At 45.3% G+C, this 27,359-nt stretch overlaps 1 protein-coding gene across 1 annotated transcript in view; it reads left to right on the top strand.

Annotated features, from left to right (window-relative positions):
* Nucleotides 1–305: 305 nt before the first annotated feature.
* Nucleotides 306–27,359, top strand: part of GMDS (GDP-mannose 4,6-dehydratase) — a 1,108,130-nt gene continuing 1,081,076 nt past the window's right edge. The window contains exons 1-2 of the mRNA XM_069730760.1: nt 306–412; nt 876–1,023. Coding sequence (XP_069586861.1) covers nt 934–1,023 — 90 coding nt within the window. The 5' untranslated portion in view covers nt 306–412; nt 876–933. The remainder of the gene's footprint in view (nt 413–875; nt 1,024–27,359) is intronic.

Here is a 27,359-nt window from a genome sequence, read left to right as displayed (position 1 = left end):
AACGTTACCTATGCGCGCCGCTGACTTTGTCCCTCTTTCCCTTCCTCGAAAGTTGGGAGGTATGCCTTAATCAAAGCAGTTCTGCTGCATGTAACACCCTAGAAACAATACTGGGGCACAGCCATGCAGATAGGAGCTGTGCCATACTTCGCAGGCCCTGACACACGCTATCGTCTATCATCACTGGTCTCCTCTCCACGCAGTCAGTGCCGCAGCTTCACAGTTCCCGCCAAAAGCAGAACACGCTCCAGCCAGCCAGCTCAAAAGCCGGTGCCACGTGACTTCTCGCTGCCATGTGATCTTCTGACGTCGCAGGTCCTTGCGGAGCTGCACCCGGAAGTCACATACTTGAGCATCAGTGTCCGGCTCCCTTGGTGTGCTGAGCCGCCCCGGTGACAGCCTGCGGCCCCCAGTAATGACCTCCTCATAATGAGTGTGTGCAGGGCTGGGTGCAAGAATAAAAGCACGTGTGCGGGGTACATGACACGTTCACTACAGCTGTCCGGCACTGTACGGGTGCTGTCCGCATGGCCGGTGCTGCTGCCCTATGACACCATTGCTCTCACTACAGTGACAACACACTGACATGCCACAGGTGACAGGGCTGTGTGTAGCGACAGGGCAGTGTGTGGTGACAGGGCAGTGTGTGGCGACAGGGCAGTGTGTGGTGACAGGGCTGTGTGTGGTGACCGGGCAGTGTGTGGTGACAGGGCAGTGTGTGGTGACAGGGCAGTGTGCGCTCCGTGCCACCGGCCCCTGATGATTGCCCATTAGCAGGGCGTTCCCTGCCAGCCAGGGCCCAGCCCGTCCACGCCTCCCTCTCACCTGAGTGTATGATAGCAGCCGTCTCACCTGCCACTTCCTTCTCCATTCAGTGCCTGGACTGCAGTGAGCACACAGCCGAATCCTCTCCAGCAGAGCACCACTGACAGAATGGCCGCCAACCTAGGAAATGGGTCCCAGTCTGTCTCCGATAAGGGCAAGTCCAGGAAAGTGGCCCTGATCACGGGGATCACCGGACAGGTAAGCCGTGTGCTGCTGTTACTACTGTATGTCTCTCTTTGGAGAAATGACTCCTCTCTACAAGACGTTCCCTTAATCATTAAGGCGCAATCTTTGATTTCTACATGTTAATTGTAACACTTTGGATAGTATTGTTTTCTTGTACATGTAAAAAATGGCTTTACTTGCAGTTTTGTGATCAGATTTTCATCAGTGGATCAGTCAGTAGATCAGTTTTTACTTTTTGTCCATTTTTCTCATATGCCAAAAAAACTGATAGGTTTCTGAAGCTTCTCCAGTCAGTGAATACTTACCCCAGTAGGTTGCCATCTACATGACGTCTCAGACTTTTTTTTTTCAGGCTGATCAAAACTAAACATGTCTTTTTATTTTGAGTGGATAATGTCACAAAAAAAACCCACACATGAATAGCCAGAATTTTTGCTTTCTTGGCCTTTTTTCAGAGAATATGAATAACGGCAAAACTTTTTCTCCACTCATGGTTAGTGGTCGGGTGAAGCCATTTATTGTCAAACTACTGTTTTTCTTTTTAAATCATAATGACAACCCAAAACATCCAAATGTCCCTGATCAAACGTTCACATACCCTGGCGATTTTTGGCTTGATAACATGCACAGAAGTGGACACAAATGGGTTTGAATGGCTACTAAAGGTAACATCTTCACCTGTGACCTGTTTGCTTGTAATCAGTGTGTGTGCATAAAAGTGGAGTGAGTTTCAGGGATCCAGACAGACTCTTGCATCTTTCATCCAGCCACTGACATTTCTGGATTACAAGCAAACAGGTCACAGGTGAGGATGTTACCATTAGTAGGCAATCAAACCCATTTGTGTCAACTTCTGTGCATGTTATGAGGCCAAAATCACCAGGGTATGTGAACTTTTGATCAGGGTCATTTGGATGTTTTGGGTTGTCATTCTGATTTAAAAAGAGAAAACTCAGTAGTTTGACAATAAATGGCTTCACCCAACCACTAACGGTGAGTGGAGAAAGTTTTGGTGTTATAATTCATATTCTCTAAAAAAAAAAAAAAAAAAGCCAAGAAATCAAAAATTCTTCTGAGCACAACTGTATACAATGGGTACATGTTCTATATCTATGCAGAAGATATGCAGGGACATCTGACTGAGGCCTTAGGCTATATTTCCAAATGATGACAAATCCTCAGTGTTACAGTATCAACATGGGGATGAGATTTTAGCACCTCTTATCTGCACACTTGTAGAGATTTCACTCTTTTCAATGTGCTGTGGGATAATATCGCTCTTGGCAATCATATGCATAATCCACACAGTTCAGTGTGGAATCTGTAGCTTCAGGTTTGGTAAACTTTTCTTTGCCTTCTATTGTCTTATGCAGATTATAACCTGGTGATGTTTTATTCTGGATTCCTATTTCTGTAATACATGGTCCATGCTAAGCTGTAATACTTTCTATGAATTTGAGGCAGATAGTACCTGTTCAGTTATTGTGGACTATACATTATAGACATGTCAATCCAGTCTAAATGAAGGTTAGATTACACGGTGCAGTTGGCTTCATGCAACTGCTTATCTTACTCCATGTGCAGGTGGCTGTACTTAACGCTTGGACCAATCTTGCAGCAAGGTATCTTCTTCTCTGAAGCACTTCAGTGTTTCTCTTTAATACACTTTTAAGATCAGATCCGGACAAAGACCATTCCAGTTCAGCTCCTCCCAGCACCGCTGCAGGCGATTGACCGCTCTCTCCCTTGCGTGTACATGGGAAGAGACTTGTCGCTTCTAGGAGCAGAGCTGGAATAGTCTCATCTCTCAGGTATAGTCCTCCTGTCTACAGCTGCTGCTTGCTATACTTTCCTGTGTAAGAAGCAGCAACTAGAGATGAGACTATATCTACACCCAGACTGACACAGCCCAGCGGAGCTCAATGTGCCTTGGATTTAGGTCTGCCCTTGCTCTAGGCAAGTGAGTGCTGTCAGTAAGGAAAAATGCTCAGAAAGCAATTTAAGGGGGAGTAGTGGTGCACTGAGCATAAGAAGTAAAGCGTTTTTATCAGCCGCTAAAACATTGGAATCAATACTCTTGTAATTTTTACAGGTACTCGGTTCGCAATACAGCTGTATACCGTATTTTGCGGTTTATAAGACCCACCCCAAATTTTGAGGCGAAAAATGGGAAACTTTTTTTAATAAAATGGTGGAGCTTCTTACAATCCAGGCGTCTTACTGCTTACTGGCTGTGGTGAAGCGGGGTCCCAGGGTCGCTGCTGGTGTTAGGTGGAGCAGGGTCGCTGCTGAAGGAGGCAAGAGTGGCGCTGCGGGTGTCCAGTGGTGCTGGGGCCCCGCCGACATTTTGTGAAAGCCCAGAGCCCCCACACTGCTTACTATGTAGTGGACTCTGGGGAAACGGCTGCCGGTGCGGCGCATGCGGAGATGAGCTCTTGGTGCCTAGATCTCCACCTGTGCGGAATCTTCAGCCATTTTCCTGGAGACATCGTGTAGAGGCAGGCACAGATAGCGATCTCGGCTTTCCTCCTTCTGGTGAAGTGTAATGTGAATATAAAAATGGCTATTTTGAGTCCATTTTGAAATATACTGAACGCATGCAGACTATTAGGGTATGTGCACACGTCAGGATTTCTTGCAGAAATTTTCCTGACAAAAACCGGACATTTCTGCCAGAAATCCGCATGCGTTTTTTCCCAAATGCATAGAATTGCGGGAAAAACGCAGAAAATCCGCAAAAATAATGAACATTCTCATTTTTTTACCGCGATGCGTTTTTTTCGCGGGAAAAAAACGCATCGATGTGCACAAAACATGCAGAATGCATTCTAAATGATAGAATGCATAATGTATGTGTTTTTAATGAGTTTTTATAGCGTATTTAGCGCAAATTTACAGACAGACAATGCTCATTGTGACACAATCTTGAGAGCTGTTTATTGTCTGAAGCCCTTGTACCTCACAAACAGTTCTATATTTCTGTTTGTTATTGTAAAACAGTAAGGTTTATTTAAACTCTGTGGTAGTTTTATCTAACTCTTGTGGGCTTTTATGTATCTATGGGGTTTATGGCCCATTGTGTGATTTATGACTGATATCTTGGTCTCATGCTATCTTGAAAGCTGGCCACTTGAAGGGCAGGGTGAAACCAAATGATACATACTGCAAATCACTGTATAAGGCCAGAGAAACATCACTAAGACAGAAGCAGATGTTTAAAAGCTCCTTGGTGACGGATGATGTGAGTATATGTACTTAATAATATGTATTTAATCCTTATATGTTCTTAATCATTATATGAATTTAATCCTTATACTGTATGTACTTTGTATCTTAAAATATACAAAGGTGTACGCAATCATACCATTCAATCATACCATTCCTTTAATTTTGTACTTTGAAATAAAATTGCGTTATATCGCAAATGGTAGCCTTCTTTAACCCCTTTCTGCCAATGGACGTACTATTCTGTCCATGTGGGGAGGGCCCTACTTCCCAAGGACAGAATAGTACGTCCAGCGCGATCGGCCGCGCTCACGGGGGGAGCGCGGCCGGGTGTCAGTTGCCTATCGCAGCTGACATCTGGCACTATGTTCCAGGAGCGGTCACGGACCGCCCCTGGCACATTAACCCCCGGCACACCGCGATCAAACATGATCGCGGTGTGCAGGGAAGCATCGCGCAGGGAGGGGGCTCCCTGCGGGCTTCCCTGAGACCATGTGATCGCGTTGCTGCGAGGGTCTCCCTACCTCCCTCCCTGCTCCAGGCCCGGATCCAAGATGGCCACGGTATCCGGGTCCTGCAGGGAGGGAGGTGGCTTCACAGAGCCTGCTCAGAGCAGGCACTGTGAAGCCTGCACTGATCTCAGACAGATCGGTGATCTGACAGTACTGTGCAAACTGTCAGATCACCGATCTGTGATGTCCCTTCCTGGGACAAAGTAAAAAAAAAAAAAAAAATTCCACACGTGTGGTTAAAAAAAAAATAAAATTCCCATAAACTCATTTCTTTATCTAAATAAAAAGACTCAAACACTAAAAGTACACATATTTAGTATCGCCGCGTCCGTAACGACCCAATCTATAAAACTTTCCCACTAGTTAACCCCTTCAGTAAACACCGTAAGAGAGAAAAAAAAACGAGGCAAAAAACAACGCTTTATTATCATACCGCCGAACAAAAAGTGGAAAAACACGCAATCAAAGACAAATATAAATAACCCTGGTACCGCTGAAAGCGTCATCTTGTCCCGCAAAAAACAAGACCTCACATGACTCTGTGGACCAAAATATGGAAAAATTATAGCTCTCGAAATGTGGTAACGCAAAAAATATTTTTTGCAATAAAAAGCGTCTTTCAGTGTGTGACGGCTGCCAATCATAAAAATCCGCTAAAAACCCCCACTAGAATAGTAAATAAAACCCCCCTTCATCACCCCCTTAGTTAGGGAAAAATTAAAAAATGTATATTTCCATTTTCCCATTGGGGCTAGGGTTTGGATTACATTTACGGTTGGGAATAGGGTTAGGGGTGTGTTTGGATTAGGGTTTCAGTTATAATTTGGGGGTTTCCACTGTTTAGGCACATCAGGGGCTCTCCAAACGCGACATGGCGTCCGATCTCAATTCCAGCCAATTCTGCGTTGAAAAAGTAAAACCGTGGTTCCACCCACATATTGTGTATAATCGCACTCAGGACAAATTGTACAACAATGTTTGGGGTCCATTTTCTCCTGTTACCCTTGGTAAAATAAAACATATTTACTGAAGTAAATTTTTTTTTTTTTTTTTTTTTTTTTTACACAAAAAAAAAGTTAAATGTTCATTTTTTTTTATTTAAACATTCCAAAAATTCCTGTGAAGCACCAGAAGGGTTAATAAAGTTCTTGAATGTGGTTTTGAGCACCTTGAGGGGTGCAGTTTTCAGAATGGTGTCACACTTGGGTATTTTCTATCATATAGACCCCTCAAAATGACTTCAAATGAGATGTAATCCCTAAAAAAAAAAAAAAATGGTGTTGTAAAAATGAGAAATTGCTGGTCAACTTTTAACCCTTATAACTCCCTAACAAAAAAATATTTGGTTCAAAAATTGTGCTGATGTAAAGTAGACATGTGGGAAATGTTACTTAAAGGGAAGGTGCCATCAAAAAAAATTTTTTTGCAGAAATTGTAAAAATGTAAAGAATTAATGATTACATGTTCTTAAAAAATATTATCATTTGTTTATAATTTAGTAAAATATGAAAAATAATTTGAAAAGTTTTGGAATTTCCACTTTTAAACACTAGGGGGAGCAGCTGCTGAAATTTCAGAAAAACCTAGTGTACAAATAGCTCACATTACAGCACTGCAGTAATTATGGGTGGAGTCTGCTGACATGTGTGATGTCTCCTCTCCTCTCCTTCTGGGTGTTTGCTAAGGGATTAGAGAGGATGAGATTCAGGGACCCAGTGAGCAGCCATTTTGTTGGTGACTGCAGAGTATGGCTGCCGTCACACTAGCAGTATTTGGTCAGTATTTTACATCAGTATTTGTAAGCCAAAACCAGGAGTGGAACAAATAGAGGAAAAGTATAATAGAAACATATGCTCCACTTCTGTATTTATCACCCACTCCTGGTTTTGGCTTACAAATACTGATGTAAAATACAAACCAAATACTGCTAGTGAACGGCAGCCTTAGGCTACTTTCACACTAGTGTTGTTGGCTGTACGTTGTAATGCGTCGTTCAGGAGAAAAAACACATCCTGCAAAGTTGTCTGCAGGATGCGTTTTTTCCCCATATACTAACATTACCGACATTACATGTAACGTTTGTTTGTGCGTCGAGTCCGCCATTTTTGACCGTGCATGCACGGCCGAAACTCCGCCCCATCCTCCCCATACCTTACAATGGGGCAACGGAAGCGTCGTAAGACTGCTTCCGCTGCCCACGTCGAACATTTCTTTCACAGCATGCGTCGGTACGTCGACCCGACGCTAGTGTGAAAGCAACCTTCTACTGACAAGTAGACAGTCACCGAGGATGGCAGGCAGCAAGGATTCTGGGAGATATGTGATGGAGGGAGCAGGGTGACAGCAGCACAGAGTATTTCAGGAGAGCAGTGTGCAGGTCTATGAGGGGGCCCCCTGTTTGGTGCGCGGAGCAGCCAGGGATTGTACATAGAGCACTGTCTTTTATACACATGGATGGACCGTCTGCTCCACAGAAATCCAGGAAACATTTCTGCGGATTGATGGCCTGGTCTGATCCAGACTTTGCATACAGACCCCTTTCCCCTCCTCAGATCCTGTCTTCTCCATCCTGTCCTGGCGATGTGTGAAAGCGAGGTGACAGGCGCAGTCTGGGATGACGCTGGGAAGGAATTGTAGCCATATAGTAACAATAAAAATGAGACCCCTCTCTTCAGCTGCCTCACCAGCCCTGACTGCACCTAACTGGAGGTCATGCTGCCCCCTCTATTACCCCAGACCCGCGTGCAGGTGCTCAGTCAGAACCACCATAGAATGGGTCCGCTTTCTGAAGATAATACTGCCATAGTGTTCTCACATAATACCGCCATATACATCACACATAATACCACCAGTGTTCTCACATACGCCATATAGATCACACATAATACTGCCATTGTTCTCACATAATACCGCCATATAGATCACACATAATGCTGCCAGTGTTCTCACATAATACTGCCATATAGATCACACACAATACCACCATATAATTCTCACAATACTGATCAAGCATAAGGCTTCACACTTGCGAGTTTTACGGACATAAGAGCGCAGAAACTACGTCCGTAAAACTCGCAAAAAATACGGCACAATTATTCTCTATGCCCCTGCTCCTGTCTGCCGTATTTTACTGATCAGTATTATACGGCTTTCTACGGCCATACAAAATCGCAGCATGCTGCGTTTGTCACCGTACTGCGCAAGAAATACGCCAATGAAAGTCTATGGAAGCTCCCAGGCTTTCTAGGCAAGTTCCCACGATCTATAAACAGCCAGCAGAGGGCGCCTCACCGCAAATGAAGCTAAATATAGCTCATTGATCTATAGTTAGACTCATTCCCCGGGGTTTTGCAGCGAGGAGCAGCCTGCATTAGCAAAGCTCCTTGCTGCAAAATGTTTTAACCCCTTCAGAAGGATTTACATCGTTGGACGTTACAGATCTGCGGAGGGTAAGTATATTGTTGGTTTATTATGTTTTTTCTTTCACAGAACGAGGGTCTTCAGTGATTGGATTGGGCGTAGAATAAAATACTCCAACAACCATTGTTTTTATTTCATTAAAATAATTTTAAATAATGTGTTTGTGTTTTATTTAACCCTTTCATTCAATTGGATTAATAATGGATAGGTGTCATAATTGACGCCTCTCCATTATTAATTAGGCTTAATGTCACCTTACAATAGCAAGGTGGCATTAACCCTTCATTACCCCATATCCCACCGCTACACGGGAATGGGAAGAGAGTGGCCAAGTGCCAGAATAGGCGCATCTTCCAGATGTGCCTTTTCTGGGGTGGCTGGGGGCAGATATTTTTAGCCGGGGGGGGGGCCAATAACCATGGATCCTCTCCAGGCTATTAATATCTGCCCTCAGTCACTGGCTTTACTACTCTGGCGGAGAAAATTGCGCGGGAGCCCACGCCAATTTTTTCCGCCATTTAACCCTTTATTTTAAGAGCTAGAACGGCCAAATTTTGCAGATACACTCTACTGACATTAGTAGTGTGGAATCTGCAAACAAAATGGAGAGAAGACATGGTTTACTGTATGTAAACCATGTCTCAAATCATGTCGGCTTTTAGGAAGGAGAAAGAAAAAGCCGGTGACTGAATTACCGGCTTTCAAGCTGTATAGCGCTGGAATAAATATTAATATATACATATATGTCTAATGATATATATATATATATATATATATATATTTATATATTTATATATATTATATATTTTTTTTTTTTTTCTTTTTGGGACACATGGATCATTTCTATAGCGGTATGTTGGTTTTGCAAGCCTGCGAGAAAACCACGCAGTACGGATTACATACGGAGGATGCCATGCGCAAAAAACGCTGACACACCCTGCCTACGGAGGAGCTACGGACCACTATTTTCGGGACATTTCAGCGTATTACGGCCGTAATATACGGACCGTATTTTCATACGCCGAGTGTGAAGCCGGCCTAATACCACCATACAGATCACATAATACCGTCCTATAGATCTCACATAATGCCATAATACAGCATGACGCCCGCAGCTCCTTTTATCGCACGCATTGAGTTGTGTGTGCAATGGGGAAAGATATGCAGGGGGGAGAGGAGTGCATAGGAGAGGATTAGATACACGGTTCACCAGACAGTATCACACGAGAGGATTAGATACACGGCTCAGCATAGTATCACACAGTATAGGATTAGATACACGGCTCAGCATAATATCACACAGGAGAGGATTAGATGCATGGCTCAGCATAGTATCACACAGGAGAGGATTAGATGCATGGCTCAGCATAGTATCACATGAGAGGATTAGATACACGGGCCAGCAGACACTATCACACAGGAGAGGATTAGATACTTGGCTCAGCACAGTATATTGATAGATGCAGGGTCTGATGTCCTGGCTGTGAGGAGCTGCAGTGAGGTCGGAGCAGCACAGAGAGCCTCCCCCATCCCCCTCTGTTACCTCTCTGCAGCTCCAGATAAGAGGACATCAGACGGCAGCATTCCTTCACCCTCTCTAGGGATTACAGCCACACACCAGGCAGCAGAGGACAGGGAACGGCCGCTGACAGTGTGAGGGGAGCAGCTCTCAGTCACAGTGGAGCTCACAGTCAGGTACACTCCACTGTGGGCTGAGGCAAGATGGCGCCGATCTCCTGCCTCTGCTGTGATGTGGAGACAGCCCAGGGGGCGTGGCCACATCAGAGCAGAGAGCAGTTTATAATTGTAGCTAATGGGTCGGACGCCGACCGCAGCCTCCTATGTCCAGGGCAGCAGAGTGTAAGGCTATGTTCACACTTTGCGTTGTCCTTCTGCGGGTTCTCCCGCAGCGGATTTGATAAATCTGCAGGGCAAAACAACTGCGGTTCTCCCTGCAGATTTATCGCGGTTTGTTCCGCGTTTTCCGCTGCGGGTTTCCGCCTATACTATTGATGCTGCATATGCAGTATCAATAGCATACCTCCCAACTTTTGAAGATGAGAAAGAGGGACAAATTTTAGGCCACGCCTCTGACCACACCCATTCATAATTAGTCACACCCATATCCACGTCCCAACCACACCCATTTAGCACTGCTGATCACTGTTTCATATACAATAATTATAAACAAAAAATATGGCCACACATGATGCTCCATACTGTATAATGGCCACACATGATGCTGCATACTGTATAATGGCCGCACATGATGCTCCATACTGTATAATGACCGCACATGATGCTCTATACTGTATAATGACCGCACATGATGCTCCATACTGTATAATGACCGCACATGATGCTCCATACTGTATAATGACCGCACATGATGCTCCATACTGTATAATGACCGCACATGATGCTGCATACTGTATAATGGCCGCACATGATGCTCCATACTGTATAATGACCGCACATGATGCTCTATACTGTATAATGACCGCACATGATGCTCCATACTGTATAATGACCGCACATGATGCTCCATACTGTATAATGACCGCACATGATGCTCCATACTGTATAATGACCGCACATGATGCTGCATACTGTATAATGGCCGCACATGATGCTCCATACTGTATAATGACCGCACATGATGCTCTATACTGTATAATGACCGCACATGATGCTCCATACTGTATAATGACCGCACATGATGCTCCATACTGTATAATGACCGCACATGATGCTCCATACTGTATAATGACCGCACATGATGCTCCATACTGTATAACGACCGCACATGACGCTCCATACTGTATAATGACCATACATGATGCTGCATACTGTATATTGGCCGCACATGATGCTCCATACTGTATAATGACCACACATGATGCTCCATACTGTATAATGACCGCACATGATGCTCTATACTGTATAATGACCGCACATGATGCTCCATACTGTATAATGACCGCACATGATGCTCCATACTGTATAATGACCATAATGACCATACATGATGCTGCATACTGTATATTGGCCGCACATGATGCTCCATACTGTATAATGACCACACATGATGCTGCATACTGCATATTGGCCGCACATGATGCTCCATACTGTATAATGACCGCACACGATGCTCCATACTGTATATTGGCCGCACGATACTTCGTACCATATAATGGCCACACATAGATACTCCTACACACGCGGCTGCGCTCCGTACACTTTGCACACGGCTCCGCTCCGTACACACGCGCTCCGCTCCATACACCTCGCACACACGTGGCTCCGCTCCGTACACCTCGTACGTGTACACACGGCTCCGCTCCGTACACCTCGTACGTGTACACACGGCTCCGCTCCGTACACCTCGTACGTGTACACACGGCTCCGCTCCGTACACCTCGTACGTACACACACGGCTCCGCTCCGTACACCTCGTACGTACACACACGGCTCCGCTCCGTACACCTCGTACGTACACACACGGCTCCGCTCCGTACACCTCGTACGTACACACACGGCTCCGCTCCGTACACCTCGTACGTACACACACGGCTCCGCTCCGTACACCTCGTACGTACACACACGGCTCCGCTCCGTACACCTCGTACGTACACACACGGCTCCGCTCCGTACACCTCGTACGTACACACACGGCTCCGCTCCGTACACCTCGTACGTACACACACGGCTCCGCTCCGTACACCTCGTACGTACACACACGGCTCCGCTCCGTACACCTCGTACGTACACACACGGCTCCGCTCCGTACACCTCGTACGTACACACACGGCTCCGCTCCGTACACCTCGTACGTACACACACGGCTCCGCTCCGTACACCTCGTACGTACACGCCTTGTCAGCTCTACAGCACTGTATCTGTGAGACTCGTCGGTGGTCCTGGCACAGGAGGGGTAACATCATCCTGTCCTCTGCCTTTGCCTATAGGGACCCTGCACATGTCACTGGCTGCAGTAATGTCGCAGCGATTGTTTCTCTCTAGTTGTGAATATCACCATTGATTTTGGTCTCTCTGTCAATTCCTAAGAGTTCAGGGTACACAGCCTGTCCGTCCATCCACCACCTGCTCTGTTACCAGCACATAGGAATTACAGCTATGGAAAATGTCTCTGAACTTCACCTATTTGTTGCTGTGTACGGACAGTGCTTTCTAGATTATTCAACAATGATAAAGTGATTGTGTTGATCGGCAGCACATTACCTCCTGCAGGACCATGTGGCAAGGTGGCAGCAACCCTAACCAGCACAGCCGAGCCTGCCTTCTGCGAGTATGCACAGGACCTGTGATGAGGTCACAGGAGGGGAGGAGTCAGGGGTCACATGATCGGCAGATCGGGACCTCCGTGGATTGCAGGACTGAGGCAGCCATATCGAAGGGTAACTTGGCCTGGGGCATGGCTTAACTACACAAAGGGGCGTGTCGGTCCTGCTGTCTGCGGGATCAGAGCGTCCCGTGCGGGAGTGCGGGACAAAGGCTGAAAACCGGTGTAACAGGCCAAAGTAACCCCGTCCCAGATTAACCCCGGGTATAATTTGGCCTAGGCCAGAGTATACCCCGGGGTATAAACTGGCCTAGGCCAAACTATACCCGGGCATAAAATGGCCTAGGCCAAACTATACCCCGGGGTGTAAAATAGCCTAGGCCAAAGTATACCCCTCCAGGCCAGATTATACCCCCCAGGGTAAGCTGAGGGAAAGCTGCTCATTCTTCTAGGTCACAGCTCCCCCTCCCATCGGGCACTGCTCCTTTTCAAGCTCCTCCACCTCTGGTGACGCCAGGGATCTCCCTTTCTAAGCCCCACCCCCTCCCTATAGTCACATGTGACATGAAATCTTCAGCCCTGCTCGGGCCAGCTCGTTGTCTTGGCGCCTTGGATATGCTTGGAAAAGGGCTTTGTATACCTAGGGGGCACTGACGAGCACTGAGGGGTGGGTGGGGAACCCCTTTACTGGTTGCTATGGGATATAGCATGATCACTCTATCCTAGCAACACCTTGGATACGCTTGGAAAAGGGGTTTATCTATCTTGGGGGCACCATTGCAGCACTGCGGGTGGGTGGGGAAACCTTTTACTGGTTGCTATGGGATTTTACATGACCAATTTATCCTAGCAACGCCTTGTATACGCTTGGAAAAGGGGTTAATCTACCTTGGGGGCACTCTCGCAGCACTTAAGGATAGGTGGTTAACCCCTTAGGTGGTTGCTATGGGATTTTACATGACCACTTTATCCTAGCAACGGCTTGTATACGCTTGGAAAAGGGGTTTATCTACCTTGGGGGCACCCTTGCAGCACTGCGGGTGGGTGGGGAAACCTTTTACTGGTTGCTATGGGATTTTACATGATCACTCTATCCTAGCAACGCCTTGAATACGCTTGAAAAAGGGGTTTATCTACCTTGGGGGCACTCTCGCAGCACTTAAGGATAGGTGGTTAACCCCTTAGGTGGTTGCTATGGGATTTTACATGACCACTTTATCCTAGCAACGGCTTGTATACGCTTGGAAAAGGGGTTTATCTACCTTGGGGGCACCCTTGCAGCTCTGCGGGTGGGTGGGGAAACCTTTTACTGGTTGCTATGGGATTTTACATGATCACTCTATCCTAGCAACGCCTTGAATACGCTTGAAAAAGGGGTTTATCTACCTTGGGGGCACTCTCGCAGCACTTAAGGATAGGTGGTTAACCCCTTAGGTGGTTGCTATGGGATTTTACATGACCACTTTATCCTAGCAACGGCTTGTATACGCTTGGAAAAGGGGTTTATCTACCTTGGGGGCACCCTTGCAGCACTGCGGGTGGGTGGGGAAACCTTTTACTGGTTGCTATGGGATTTTACATGATCACTCTATCCTAGCAACGCCTTGAATACGCTTGAAAAAGGGGTTTATCTACCTTGGGGGCACTCTCGCAGCACTTAAGGATAGGTGGTTAACCCCTTAGGTGGTTGCTATGGGATTTTACATGACCACTTTATCCTAGCAACGGCTTGTATACGCTTGGAAAAGGGGTTTATCTACCTTGGGGGCACCCTTGCAGCTCTGCGGGTGGGTGGGGAAACCTTTTACTGGTTGCTATGGGATTTTACATGATCACTCTATCCTAGCAACGCCTTGAATACGCTTGAAAAAGGGGTTTATCTACCTTGGGGGCACTCTCGCAGCACTTAAGGATAGGTGGTTAACCCCTTAGGTGGTTGCTATGGGATTTTACATGACCACTTTATCCTAGCAACGGCTTGTATACGCTTGGAAAAGGGGTTTATCTACCTTGGGGGCACCCTTGCAGCACTGCGGGTGGGTGGGGAAACCTTTTACTGGTTGCTATGGGATTTTACATGATCACTCTATCCTAGCAACGCCTTGAATACGCTTGAAAAAGGGGTTTATCTACCTTGGGGGCACTCTCGCAGCACTTAAGGATAGGTGGTTAACCCCTTAGGTGGTTGCTATGGGATTTTACATGACCACTTTATCCTAGCAACGGCTTGTATACGCTTGGAAAAGGGGTTTATCTACCTTGGGGGCACCCTTGCAGCTCTGCGGGTGGGTGGGGAAACCTTTTACTGGTTGCTATGGGATTTTACATGATCACTCTATCCTAGCAACGCCTTGAATACGCTTGAAAAAGGGGTTTATCTACCTTGGGGGCACTCTCGCAGCACTTAAGGATAGGTGGTTAACCCCTTAGGTGGTTGCTATGGGATTTTACATGACCACTTTATCCTAGCAACGGCTTGTATACGCTTGGAAAAGGGGTTTATCTACCTTGGGGGCACCCTTGCAGCACTGTGGGGAAGCCGGGGAACCCTTTTACTGAGGAAGGAAACAGCACAAAAATTCAAAAGCTGACTTAGGCCATAGTATACCCCCGGGGGATAAACTTTATACCAGGGGGTATAAAATAGTTTTTATAGTATTTCTCTAGGCCATAATGTTATCACTTCACTGTTTTTCTCACCCTATTGCTTATTTGTTGAAAAGTGTGCAGATCTGAACTGACAGTAGATGGCGCTGTCCTGTCAGTGCATAGTTAATGATAACTTGTTTTGTATGTTCTCTATGACACCTCTCTGCTCTCTATGACACCAAATCTTTTCCAATTTTGACAACCATGGAAGATCAATTGTATGACCAGCTTTTGAGATTCTACACTGCAACAGAACAAAGGTACCCTCAGTATACCTACGATCTACCTCCTGAGAAACGTGCAAATGCCAAGTCCCAGTTTAGACAAACAGCAAAGCCATATCGAACCCAAGGAGGAATTGTTTATCATAGGGAAAAGGAGGTTCTTACTAAAAGTCGACTGCCAAATATCCTGAAGGCCTGTCATGACAACCCAATATCTGGGGGCCATTTTGGCAGAGATAAAACTTTAGCCAAAATCTCTGACCGGTTTTACTGGAAGGGAATGAAAAATGACGTTCACCAGTATGTGAAAGCCTGTCAAAAATGTTTTGTTATAAATCCCAAAATCACAAAGGAAGCTCCACCACTCAACAGTATATCAGTGCCTGGAAAAGTATGGAGCTTAGTTGGGATTGATATGATTGGCCCTCTTCAGGAAACATCAAATGGCAACAAATATATAGTTGCTGCCACTGATCATTTCTCCAAATGGACTGAAGCAACAGCTGTCCCAGATAAGAGTGCCAAGTCAGTGGCAAATTTTTTGTACTCCGTTATCTGTCGCCTTGGCTGTATGGAGACTCTGATTAGCGACCAGGGACGAGAGTTTGTAAACTCGATCATTGACAACCTGATGGAACATTTTCAAACAGATCACCGTATTTCATCTGCATACCACCCACAAACAAATGGCCAGCGGGAACGTGATAATCGGACACTTAAAGAAGCTCTTAGTAAGCTTGTCAATGACCAAGGAAACAACTGGGATCAATTCATCCCTGGTGTTCTGTTTGCCTATCACACATCTGTGCATGCTTCAACCAAGGTTACTCCATTTGAGGTCATGTATGGACGGAAGGCCAAGCTTCCCATGGACCTTAATCCCTCAAAAGATGATACGGTGGATCCCATGCCCATTTCAGATCATGCCACCCCTGATGTGCTAAATACACTGTCAAGCATTCTTAAAAAGCTGCACTCAGACGTCAGTACCAACATCCACTCTGCTCAAGAACACCAGAAGTGTGCCTTTGATCGCCGACACAAAAGTAACAAAGAAATCACTGCTGGTACCATAGTTTATATCAAGAATCAGCGCCGTATTCAACGCATAGGTTCAAAGATGGAACCACGCTGGATTGGACCTTATTTAGTTGTGGAATCCTTGACCAAGGGACGAGTAAAACTTAAGAACAACAAAACTGGCAAGATATTAAGCAACACATACCACACCAGCAACCTAAAGATTTACCAGGATAAAGAGGCTTCTCCACCATCCGATGATGATTATTCCAGTGACTCTGCCACACAGAAAAATAAGCAAACTAAGGCTTTCAACCTACTACCAAGTTCAAGAAGGAAGTATCTTAGCACCACTCTTGGCCTTACGTTTAGTAAGGTTGTATACTGTGGATGCAGACGAGACCTTGAACAACCACGGCGTACATATAAAACCAAAGGTGATGGAAACTGCTTCTTCCGGGCCATCAGCTACATCTTGACAGGAACAGAGGACAACCATTCCCTTCTCAGAGATAAAGTCATCCACCATATGAAAACTGACTTGACAAAAAAACTACAGGACTACTTGAACCAAAATGTGAATGAATATGTGAACATCTCTGGAATCTCTCGTGATGGAGTCTGGGCAACTGATGCAGAGATCATGACCACGGCGAATCTGTTGAGTTGCGACATAATAATCTACACAAACGTCGGTGACTCCATGGATTGGTTGACATATCCTGCAAGCTTCAATCTGCAGTCAACAACTGAACATGCACTGTATCTTGAAAATAAGCACGATCATTTCAATGTTGTTATCAGTGTTTAGCTTTAAACATTAATTTGGTAGCAAGGACATGCTAGACTAAATGTCATAATACACAGAATGACTGTTGGGCGATTTGTTGCCCCAGATAATTGCATTGCATGATAAGTGACTTATAGCTAATGAGAAATTATTGCCCCCCCTCCCAAAAGTTTTGTATAGTGGGAGGTACTCTTTAAGAATTGTCAGTTTGGTTTCTCAATAAAATGTTGAAGCATTAAGTAATTCTTGTGTATATCACTCAATGCAAATGATTTCATTGGGGTATAATATGAGCTGAGAGGTATAAATTGGGCTAGGCAACTTTAACCCCAGATTAGTTACATAATCTGGCCTGGAGGGGTATAGTTTTTTTTCCAAGCGTATACAAGGCGTTGCTAGGATAAATTGGTCATGTAAAATCCCATAGCAACCAGTAAAAGGGTTCCCCGGCTTCCCCACAGTGCTGCAAGGGTGCCCCCAAGGTAGATAAACCCCTTTTCCAAGCGTATACAAGCCGTTGCTAGGATAAAGTGGTCATGTAAAATCCCATAGCAACCACCTAAGGGGTTAACCACCTATCCTTAAGTGCTGCGAGAGTGCCCCCAAGGTAGATAAACCCCTTTTTCAAGCGTATTCAAGGCGTTGCTAGGATAGAGTGATCATGTAAAATCCCATAGCAACCAGTAAAAGGTTTCCCCACCCACCCGCAGTGCTGCAAGGGTGCCCCCAAGGTAGATAAACCCCTTTTCCAAGCGTATACAAGCCGTTGCTAGGATAAAGTGGTCATGTAAAATCCCATAGCAACCACCTAAGGGGTTAACCACCTATCCTTAAGTGCTGCGAGAGTGCCCCCAAGGTAGATAAACCCCTTTTTCAAGCGTATTCAAGGCGTTGCTAGGATAGAGTGATCATGTAAAATCCCATAGCAACCAGTAAAAGGTTTCCCCACCCACCCGCAGAGCTGCAAGGGTGCCCCCAAGGTAGATAAACCCCTTTTCCAAGCGTATACAAGCCGTTGCTAGGATAAAGTGGTCATGTAAAATCCCATAGCAACCACCTAAGGGGTTAACCACCTATCCTTAAGTGCTGCGAGAGTGCCCCCAAGGTAGATAAACCCCTTTTTCAAGCGTATTCAAGGCGTTGCTAGGATAGAGTGATCATGTAAAATCCCATAGCAACCAGTAAAAGGTTTCCCCACCCACCCGCAGTGCTGCAAGGGTGCCCCCAAGGTAGATAAACCCCTTTTCCAAGCGTATACAAGCCGTTGCTAGGATAAAGTGGTCATGTAAAATCCCATAGCAACCACCTAAGGGGTTAACCACCTATCCTTAAGTGCTGCGAGAGTGCCCCCAAGGTAGATTAACCCCTTTTCCAAGCGTATACAAGGCGTTGCTAGGATAAATTGGTCATGTAAAATCCCATAGCAACCAGTAAAAGGTTTCCCCACCCACCCGCAGTGCTGCAATGGTGCCCCCAAGATAGATAAACCCCTTTTCCAAGCGTATCCAAGGTGTTGCTAGGATAGAGTGATCATGCTATATCCCATAGCAACCAGTAAAGGGGTTCCCCACCCACCCCTCAGTGCTCGTCAGTGCCCCCTAGGTATACAAAGCCCTTTTCCAAGCATATCCAAGGCGCCAAGACAACGAGCTGGCCCGAGCAGGGCTGAAGATTTCATGTCACATGTGACTATAGGGAGGGGGTGGGGCTTAGAAAGGGAGATCCCTGGCGTCACCAGAGGTGGAGGAGCTTGAAAAGGAGCAGTGCCCGATGGGAGGGGGAGCTGTTACCTAGAATAATGAGCAGCTTTCCCTCAGCTTACCCTGGGGGGTATAATCTGGCCTGGAGGGGTATACTTTGGCCTAGGCTATTTTATACCCCGGGGTATAGTTTGGCCTAGGCCAAAGTATACCCGGGGTATAATCTAGCCTAGGCCACTTTAACCCCGGGTATAGTCTGGCCTGGGGGTATAATCTGGCCTGTTACACCGGGACAATCCCGCACAATGAGGGACGGTTGGGAGCTATGTCAATAGTAATGTTAAAAATAATAAAAATTGGTTATACTCACCCTCTGACGTCCCGATCTCCTCGACGCTGCACCCGGCGGTCCGGTTCCAAAGATGCTGTGCGAGAAGGACCCTTCGTGACGTCACGGTCATGTGACCGCGACGTCACCGCAGGTCCTGGTCGCACAGCAACTCTGACCGGACGGCTGCGTGCAGCGCTGAAGACTTCAGAGGGTGAGTATAACATGATTTTTTTATTTTTTAACCCCAAATATGGTTCCCAGGGCCTGGAGGAGAGTCTCCTCTCCTCCACCCCGGGTAGGAACCGCACATTATCCGCTTACTTCCCGAAACGTGGGCACAGCCCCATGCGGGAAGTAAGCGGTTCAATGTATTCCTATGGGTGCAGAATCGCAGCGATTCTGCACAAAGAAGTGACATGCTGCGGGTTGTAAACCGCTGCGTTCCCGCGCGGTTTTTCCCGCAGCATGTGCACAGCGGTTTCCATAGGGCTTACATGTTACTGTAAACGCTATGGAAACTGCTGCGGACCCGCAGCATCAAAATCGCGGCGGTTCCGCCGTAACAACCGCAAAGTGTGAATATAGCCTTAGTGTCCTGCTGGGACTCTTACACTGCTGCAAAGCAAAATGGCGGCGCCCAGTGGCTGCAAAAATAATTAATAATAAAAAACATATTAAAGTTAAAAAAAATGATTTTGTATTAAAAATAATTGTTTATATAAACAATCATTTTTAATACAAAAACAAAATTGCAGCACCTTCCCTTTAAGTATTTTGTGTGACATTTCTCTGTGATTTTAATTGCATAAAAATTCAAAGTTGGAAAATTGCTAAATTTTCTCCAGATTTCCGTTTTTTTCACAAATAAACGCAGGTAATATCAAAGAAATTTTACCACTTTCATGAAGTACAATATGTCACTAGAAAACAATGTCAGAATCACCGGGATCCGTTGAAGCGTTCCAGAGTTATAACCTCATAAAGGGACAGTGGTCAGAATTGTAAAAATTGGCCCGGTCCATAACGTGCAAACCACCCTTGGGGGGGGGGGGGGGGGGGGTAAAGGGGTTAAAGCCGTATCTGAACTTTAGTGTTAAAAACTTGGCGTTACATGAAGTTAGAAGCCGGACCCTAGAAGAATGGCTACCACCACACCACCATCGCAACACCCTCCGTTCCGGGCCCGCAACATTGACCCCTCGTTAAGAACAGTGTTCGGTTTGGAAGACGCACCCCCATTTTCCCCCTAATTTTGGGAATCCTAAGGCTATGTTCACACGCTGCGGATCCGCAGCAGTTTCCCATGCATTTACAGTACCATGTAAACTTATGGGAAACACAATCCGCAGTGCACATGCTGTGGAAAAAAACACGCGGAAACGCAGCGGTTTACATTCCGTAGCATGTCAATTCTTTGTGCAGAATCCGCAGCGGTTTAAGGCCACATTCACACATTGCGTCCTGTCCTGCGGGTTCTCCCGCAGCGGATTTGATAAATCTGCAGGGCAAACCCGCTGCGGTTATCCCTGCAGATTTATCGCGGTTTGTCCTGCGGGTTCCGCTGCGGGATTTGACCCCTACTATTGATGCTGCATATGCAGCAATATGCAGCATCAATAGTAATGTTAAAAATAATAAAATAATTATATACTCACCCTCTGACGTCCCGATCTCCTCGGCGCTGCAGGCGGCAGTCCGGTTCCAAAGATGCTGTGCAACCAGGACCTTTGTGACGTCACGGTCATGTGACCGCGACGTCACCGCAGGTCCTGGTCGCATAGCAAACCTGAGACCGGACGGCCGCGTGCAGCGCTAAGGCCGGCGTCACACACAGCGTATGAAAATATGGTCCGTATATTACGGCCGTAATACGCTGAAAAGTCCCGAAAATAGTGGTCCGTAGCTCCTCCATAGGCAGGGTGTGTCACCGTTTTTTGCGCATGGCATCCTCCGTATGTAATCCGTATGGCAGCCGTAATGTGTGTTTTTAGCGCAGGCTTGCAAAACCGACATACCGCTATACAAGGGATCCATGTGTTAAAAAAAAAAAAAAAATATATATATATATATATATATATATATATATATATCTATATCAGTAGACACATATATGTATATATATTATTGCTTCATACAGCGCGAGATAGCAGAAAGCCGGTAATTCAATTACCGGCTTTTGCTTTCTCCTTCCTAAACCCGACATATGAGACATAGTTTACATACAGTAAACCATCTCATATCCCCATTTTTTTTTTTTGCATATTCCTCACTACTGTCAGTAGTGTGTCTATGCAAAATTTGGCCGTTCTAGCTAGTAAATTAAAGGGTTAAATGGCGGAAAAAATTGGCGTGGGCTCCCGCACAATTTTCTCCGCCAGAGTAGTAAAGCCAGTGACTGAGGGCAGATATTAATAGCCTGGAGAGGGTCCATGGTTATTGGCCCCCCCCCCCCCCTGGCTAAAAACATCTGCCCCCAGCCACCCCAGAAAAGGCGCATCTGGAAGATGCGCCTATTCTGGCACTTGGCCACTCTCTTCCCATTCCCGTGTAGCGGTGGGATATGGGGTAATGAAGGGTTAATGTCACCTTGCTATTGTAAGGTGACATTAAGCCAAATTAATAATTGAGAGGCGTCAAATATGACACCTATCCATTATTAATCCAATACTAGTAAAGGGTTAAATAAAAAAACACACAAACATTATTAAAAATTAATTTATTGAAAAAATCACAAAGGCTGTTGTATTAATTTATTCTACTCTCAATCCACTCACTGAAGACCCTCGCTCTGTAAATAAAAAAATAATAAACCAACAATATACATACCTTCCGAGGATCTGTAAGGTCCAACGATGCAGATCCATCTGAAGGGGTTAAAATATTTTGCAGACACGAGCTCCGCTAATGCAGGCTGCTCATTTCTGCAAAACCCCGGCGAATGAAGCTAAATATAGATCAATGACCTATATTTAGCTTCATTTGCGGTGAGGCGCCCTCTGCTGGCTGTCCTCATATGAACTCGAGCAAGGGAGCTTTCAAGGAAAGTTCCCACGATCTAGGAACAGCCAGCAGAGGGCGCCTCACCGCAAATGAAGCTAAATATAGCTCATTGATCTATATTTAGCTTCATTCGCTGGGGTTTTGCAGAAATGAGCAGCCTGCATTAGCGGAGCTCGTGTCTGCAAAATATTTTAACCCCTTCAGATGGATCTACATCGTTGGACCTTACAGATCCTCGGAAGGTATGTATATTGTTGGTTTATTATTTTTTTATTTACAGAGCGAGGGTCTTCAGTGAGTGGATTGAGAGTAGAATAAATTAATACAACAGCCTTTGTGATTTTTTCAATAAATTAATTTTTAATAATGTTTGTGTGTGTTTTTTATTTAACCCTTTACTAGTATTGGATTAATAATGGATAGGTGTCATAATTGACGCCTCTCCATTATTAATTTGGCTTAATGTCACCTTACAATAGCAAGGTGGCATTAACCCTTCATTACCCCATATCCCACCGCTACACGGGAATGGGAAGAGTGGCCAAGTGCCAGAATAGGCGCATCTTCCAGATGCGCCTTTTCTGGGGTGGCTGGGGGCAGATGTTTTTAGCCAGGGGGGGGCCAATAACCATGGACCCTCTCCAGGCTATTAATATCTGCCCTCAGTCACTGGCTTTACTACTCTGATGGAGAAAATTGTGCGGGAGCCCACGCCAATTTTTTCCGCCATTTAACCCCTTATTTTACTAGCTAGAACGGCCAAATTTTGCACATACACACTACTAACATTAGTAGTGTGGAATATGCAAAAAAAATGGTGATATGAGATGGTTTACTGTATGTAAACCAGGTCTCATATCATGTCGGGTTTAGGAAGGAGAAAGCAAAAGCCGGTAATTGAATTACCGGCTTTTCTCGCTAACACCGCTGCGTATTCCTCGCAAGTCACACTGCTGGTCCGTCTGGAATCCGTATTTTTGGGGCTTCCATAGACTTTAATTGACGTTTTATTTGCGCAATACGGTGACAAACGCAGCATGCTGCGATTTTCTACGGCCGTAGAAAGCCGTATAATACGGATCAGTTTAATACGGCAGCTAGGAGCAGGGGCATAGAGAATAATTGTGCCGTATTTTTTGCGAGTTTTACGGACGTAGTTTCTGCGCTCTTACGTCCGTAAAACTCGCAAGTGTGACGCTGGCCTTAGACTTCAGAGGGTGAGTATATCATGATTTTTTTTTTATTTTAATTTTTTTTTTTTTTTTTTTTTACTCAAATATGGTTCCCGGGGCCTGGAGGAGAGTCTCCTCTCCTCCACCCCGGGTATAACCCGCACATTATCCGCTTACTTCCCGCATGGTGGGCACAGCCCCATGCGGGAAGTAAGCGGATCAATGCATTTCTATGGGTGCAGAATCGCAGCAAAGAAGTGACCTGGTCCTTCTTTTTTTTCCGCAGCAATTCAGCGCGGTTTTTTCGAGATTTTCCGCAATGTGGGCACAGCGGTTTTTGTTTTCCATAGGGTAACATTGTACTGTACCCTGCATGGAAAACAGCTGCGGACCCGCAGCTGCAAAATCGCGGCGGTTCCGCAGTAAAAACCGCATAGTGTGAACATACCCTTACACCTGCTCCATAATAGAAAACTGCAAGTGTAAAATCGCCGTGGAATCCGCACAAAAAACGCGGTAATTTCGCATGTAAAAAGCAGTGCCTTTTACCTGCGTTTTTCACAAATCCGCTGCAGAAAAATCTGCAGACCTCAGGAATACGTGTGCACATACCCTTAAAGTGCATCTTATAATCCAAAAAATATATGGTAAATATTTTAATTTGTTTTTTTTTTGTGGGGGCAAACGTAGTTTCAAAAGCAAACACACCAAAACTGCACGGGTGACTTTGCCAGTCTGGGAAAGTGTGTATGTATGTGTCATTGTGCCAGGGGATCGGAGGGGGAGTGGCGGCTGTCACATCATACTCACCTGCTCGCAGTGCGGTCCCTGCTTCTCAGATTGTCTGACGCCGGCAGCTTGTTCCTTTGTTTGTACTCGCATAGAAAATGCATGATGCTTGATATATATATATATATATATATATATATTTTATTATACAGGTCCTTCTCAAAAAATTAGCATATAGTGTTAAATTTCATTATTTACCATAATGTAATGATTACAATTAAACTTTCATTTATTATAGATTCATTATCCACCAACTGAAATTTGTCAGGTCTTTTATTGTTTTAATACTGATGATTTTGGCATACAACTCCTGATAACCCAAAAAACCTGTCTCAATAAATTAGCATATTTCACCCATCCAATCAAATAAAAGTGTTTTTTAATAACAAACAAAAAAACCAACAAATAATAATGTTCAGTTATGCACTCAATACTTGGTCGGGAATCCTTTGGCAGAAATGACTGCTTCAATGCGGCGTGGCATGGAGGCAATCAGCCTGTGACACTGCTGAGATGTTATGGAGGCCCAGGATGCTTCAATAGCGGCCTTAAGCTCATCCAGAGTGTTGGGTCTTGCGTCTCTCAACTTTCTCTTCACAATATCCCACAGATTCTCTATGGGGTTCAGGTCAGGAGAGTTGGCAGGCCAATTGAGCACAGTAATACCATGGTCAGTAAACCATTTACCAGTGGTTTTGGCACACTGAGCAGGTGCCAGGTCGTGCTGAAAAATGAAATCTTCATCTCCATAAAGCATTTCAGCCGATGGAAGCATGAAGTGCTCCAAAATCTCCTGATAGCTAGCTGCATTGACCCTGCCCTTGATGAAACACAGTGGACCAACACCAGCAGCTGACATGGCACCCCACACCATCACTGACTCTGGGTACTTGACACTGGACTTCAGGCATTTTGGCATTTCCTTCTCCCCAGTCTTCCTCCAGACTCTGGCACCTTGATTTCCGAATGACATGCAAAATTTGCTTTCATCAGAAAAAAGTACTTGGGACCACTTAGCAACAGTCCAGTGCTGCTTCTTTGTAGCTCAAAAGTGGCTTTACCTGGGGAATGCGGCACCTGTAGCCCATTTCCTGCACACGCCTGTGCACGGTGGCTCTGGATGTTTCCACACCAGACTCAGTCCACTGCTTCCTCAGGTTCCCCAAGGTCTGGAATCGGTCCTTCTCCACAATCTTCCTCAGGGTCCGGTCTCCTCTTCTCGTTGTACATCGTTTTCTGCCACATTGTTTCCTTCCAACAGACTTACCATTGAGGTGCCTTGATACAGCACTCTGGGAACAGCCTATTTGTTGAGAAATTTCTTTCTGGGTCTTACCCTCTTGCTTGAGGGTGTCAATGATGGCCTTCTTGACATCTGTCAGGTCGCTAGTCTTACCCATGATGGGGGTTTTGAGTAATGAACCAGGCAGGGAGTTTATAAAAGCCTCAGGTATCTTTTGCATGTGTTTAGAGTTAATTAGTTGATTCAGAAGATTAGGGTAATAGGTCGTTTAGAGAACCTTTTCTTGATATGCTAATTTATTGAGACAGGTTTTTTGGGTTATCAGGAGTTGTATGCCAAAATCATCAGTATTAAAACAATAAAAGACCTGACAAATTTCAGTTGGTGGATAATGAATCTATAATATATGAAAGTTTAATTGTAATCATTACATTATGGTAAATAATGAAATTTAACACTATATGCTAATTTTTTGAGAAGGACCTGTATATATAATTTTATTTATTTTTTTTTAAATCGCTAGTGTCTCCAGCCTTAAAAGGAATGTCTTCTGTTTTCCATCAGTTTTAAACCCATCCTCATAGACTTTAATTGCCAAGTCTGATCTACAAAACAGCTGAGAATGGGACATGGATTCCCGCAGATAATCTCCGTGTCTTCATTTGTACCTTCCCTTCTTTCTCTCCTTTTTTGCAGGACGAGTTATACTTTTGAATGGCACTACTCATTTAATCATGTTGCACTGTAAAGTGAAAAAAATTCAGTTGTGTTGAAATTGCAAAAAAAAGTGAAATTCCACAATTGTATTTTTATTTACCATGTTCCCTATAAAGACTAATCTGACAATATTCTGCAGGTCAGTTGAATTACCGTATATACTTGAGTATAAGCCGAGACTTTCAGCCCAAATTTTTGGGCTGAAAGTCCCCTCTCGGCTTATACTCGAGTCATGATTGGCGGTGGGGTCGGCGGGTGAAGGGGAGAGGACTGTCATATACTCACCTAGTCCCGGCACTCCTGTCGTCGTCCCTGCCTGTCATGGTCTGGGTGCCGCATCTCTTCCTCTGTTCAGCAGTCACCTGGGACCGCTCATTAAAGTAATGAATATGGACTCCACTCCCATAGGGGTGGAGCTGCATATTCATTCCTGTAATGAGCGGTCCCACGTGACTGCTTAATACAGGAAGAAGCTGTGGGCGCCGGAGACCATCTGTCCGGGAGAAGCTGCCAGGGACCACGCCGGAGCAGGTGAGTATTTCATAGTCACCTGTCCGAGTTCCACCCGCCGGGTGCCGCTCCGTCTTCCCGTCCTCTCGCTGTGACTGTTCAGGTCAGGGGGAGCGGGATGATGTATTAGTGTGTGCGCCACCCTCTGCCTGAACAGTCAGTGCGGAGAGATGGGACGCTGAGGAGCAGCGGGCAGCAAGCAAGGAGATGTGAGTATGTTCTTTTTTTTTTTTTTTTTTTTTTTTTTTTTATGCAGCACCAGCATTACATGTGGCACTGCTATATATGGATCATCTTATGGGGCAATAATGAAATGTATGGAGCATTCTATGTGGCGCAGTTTTAAATGGAGCATCTTATGGGGCCATAACGAACTGTATGCAGCATTACATGGGGCATATTTTTCTATGGAGCATCTTATGGGCACATCATCAACTTTATGGAGCATTACATGGGCCCATCAACTGTATGGAGCATTATATGGGCCCATCATGAACTTTATGGAGCATTATATTTTTGAAGTTTTACCAGTAGCTGCTGCATTTTCTACCCTAGGCCTATACTCGAGTCATTAAGCTTTTCCAGGTTTTTTTTTTTTTTTTTTTTTTTGTGGCAAAATTAGGGGGGTCGGCTTGTACTCGGGTATATACGATGCGCAGATGTCAATCATGTAGTATTCATTTTATTTTTTTATTTTTGTGGTGAAAGAAAATAAAGTGTTAAAATCAGTATTAAAATTTTTG

Source organism: Ranitomeya imitator, chromosome 6 (genome assembly GCF_032444005.1).
Source record: "Ranitomeya imitator isolate aRanImi1 chromosome 6, aRanImi1.pri, whole genome shotgun sequence".
NCBI classification, from domain to species: Eukaryota; Metazoa; Chordata; class Amphibia; order Anura; family Dendrobatidae; genus Ranitomeya; species Ranitomeya imitator.
Note: the sequence above shows the minus strand (reverse complement) of the source record. Positions and strands in the feature narration are given on the sequence as shown.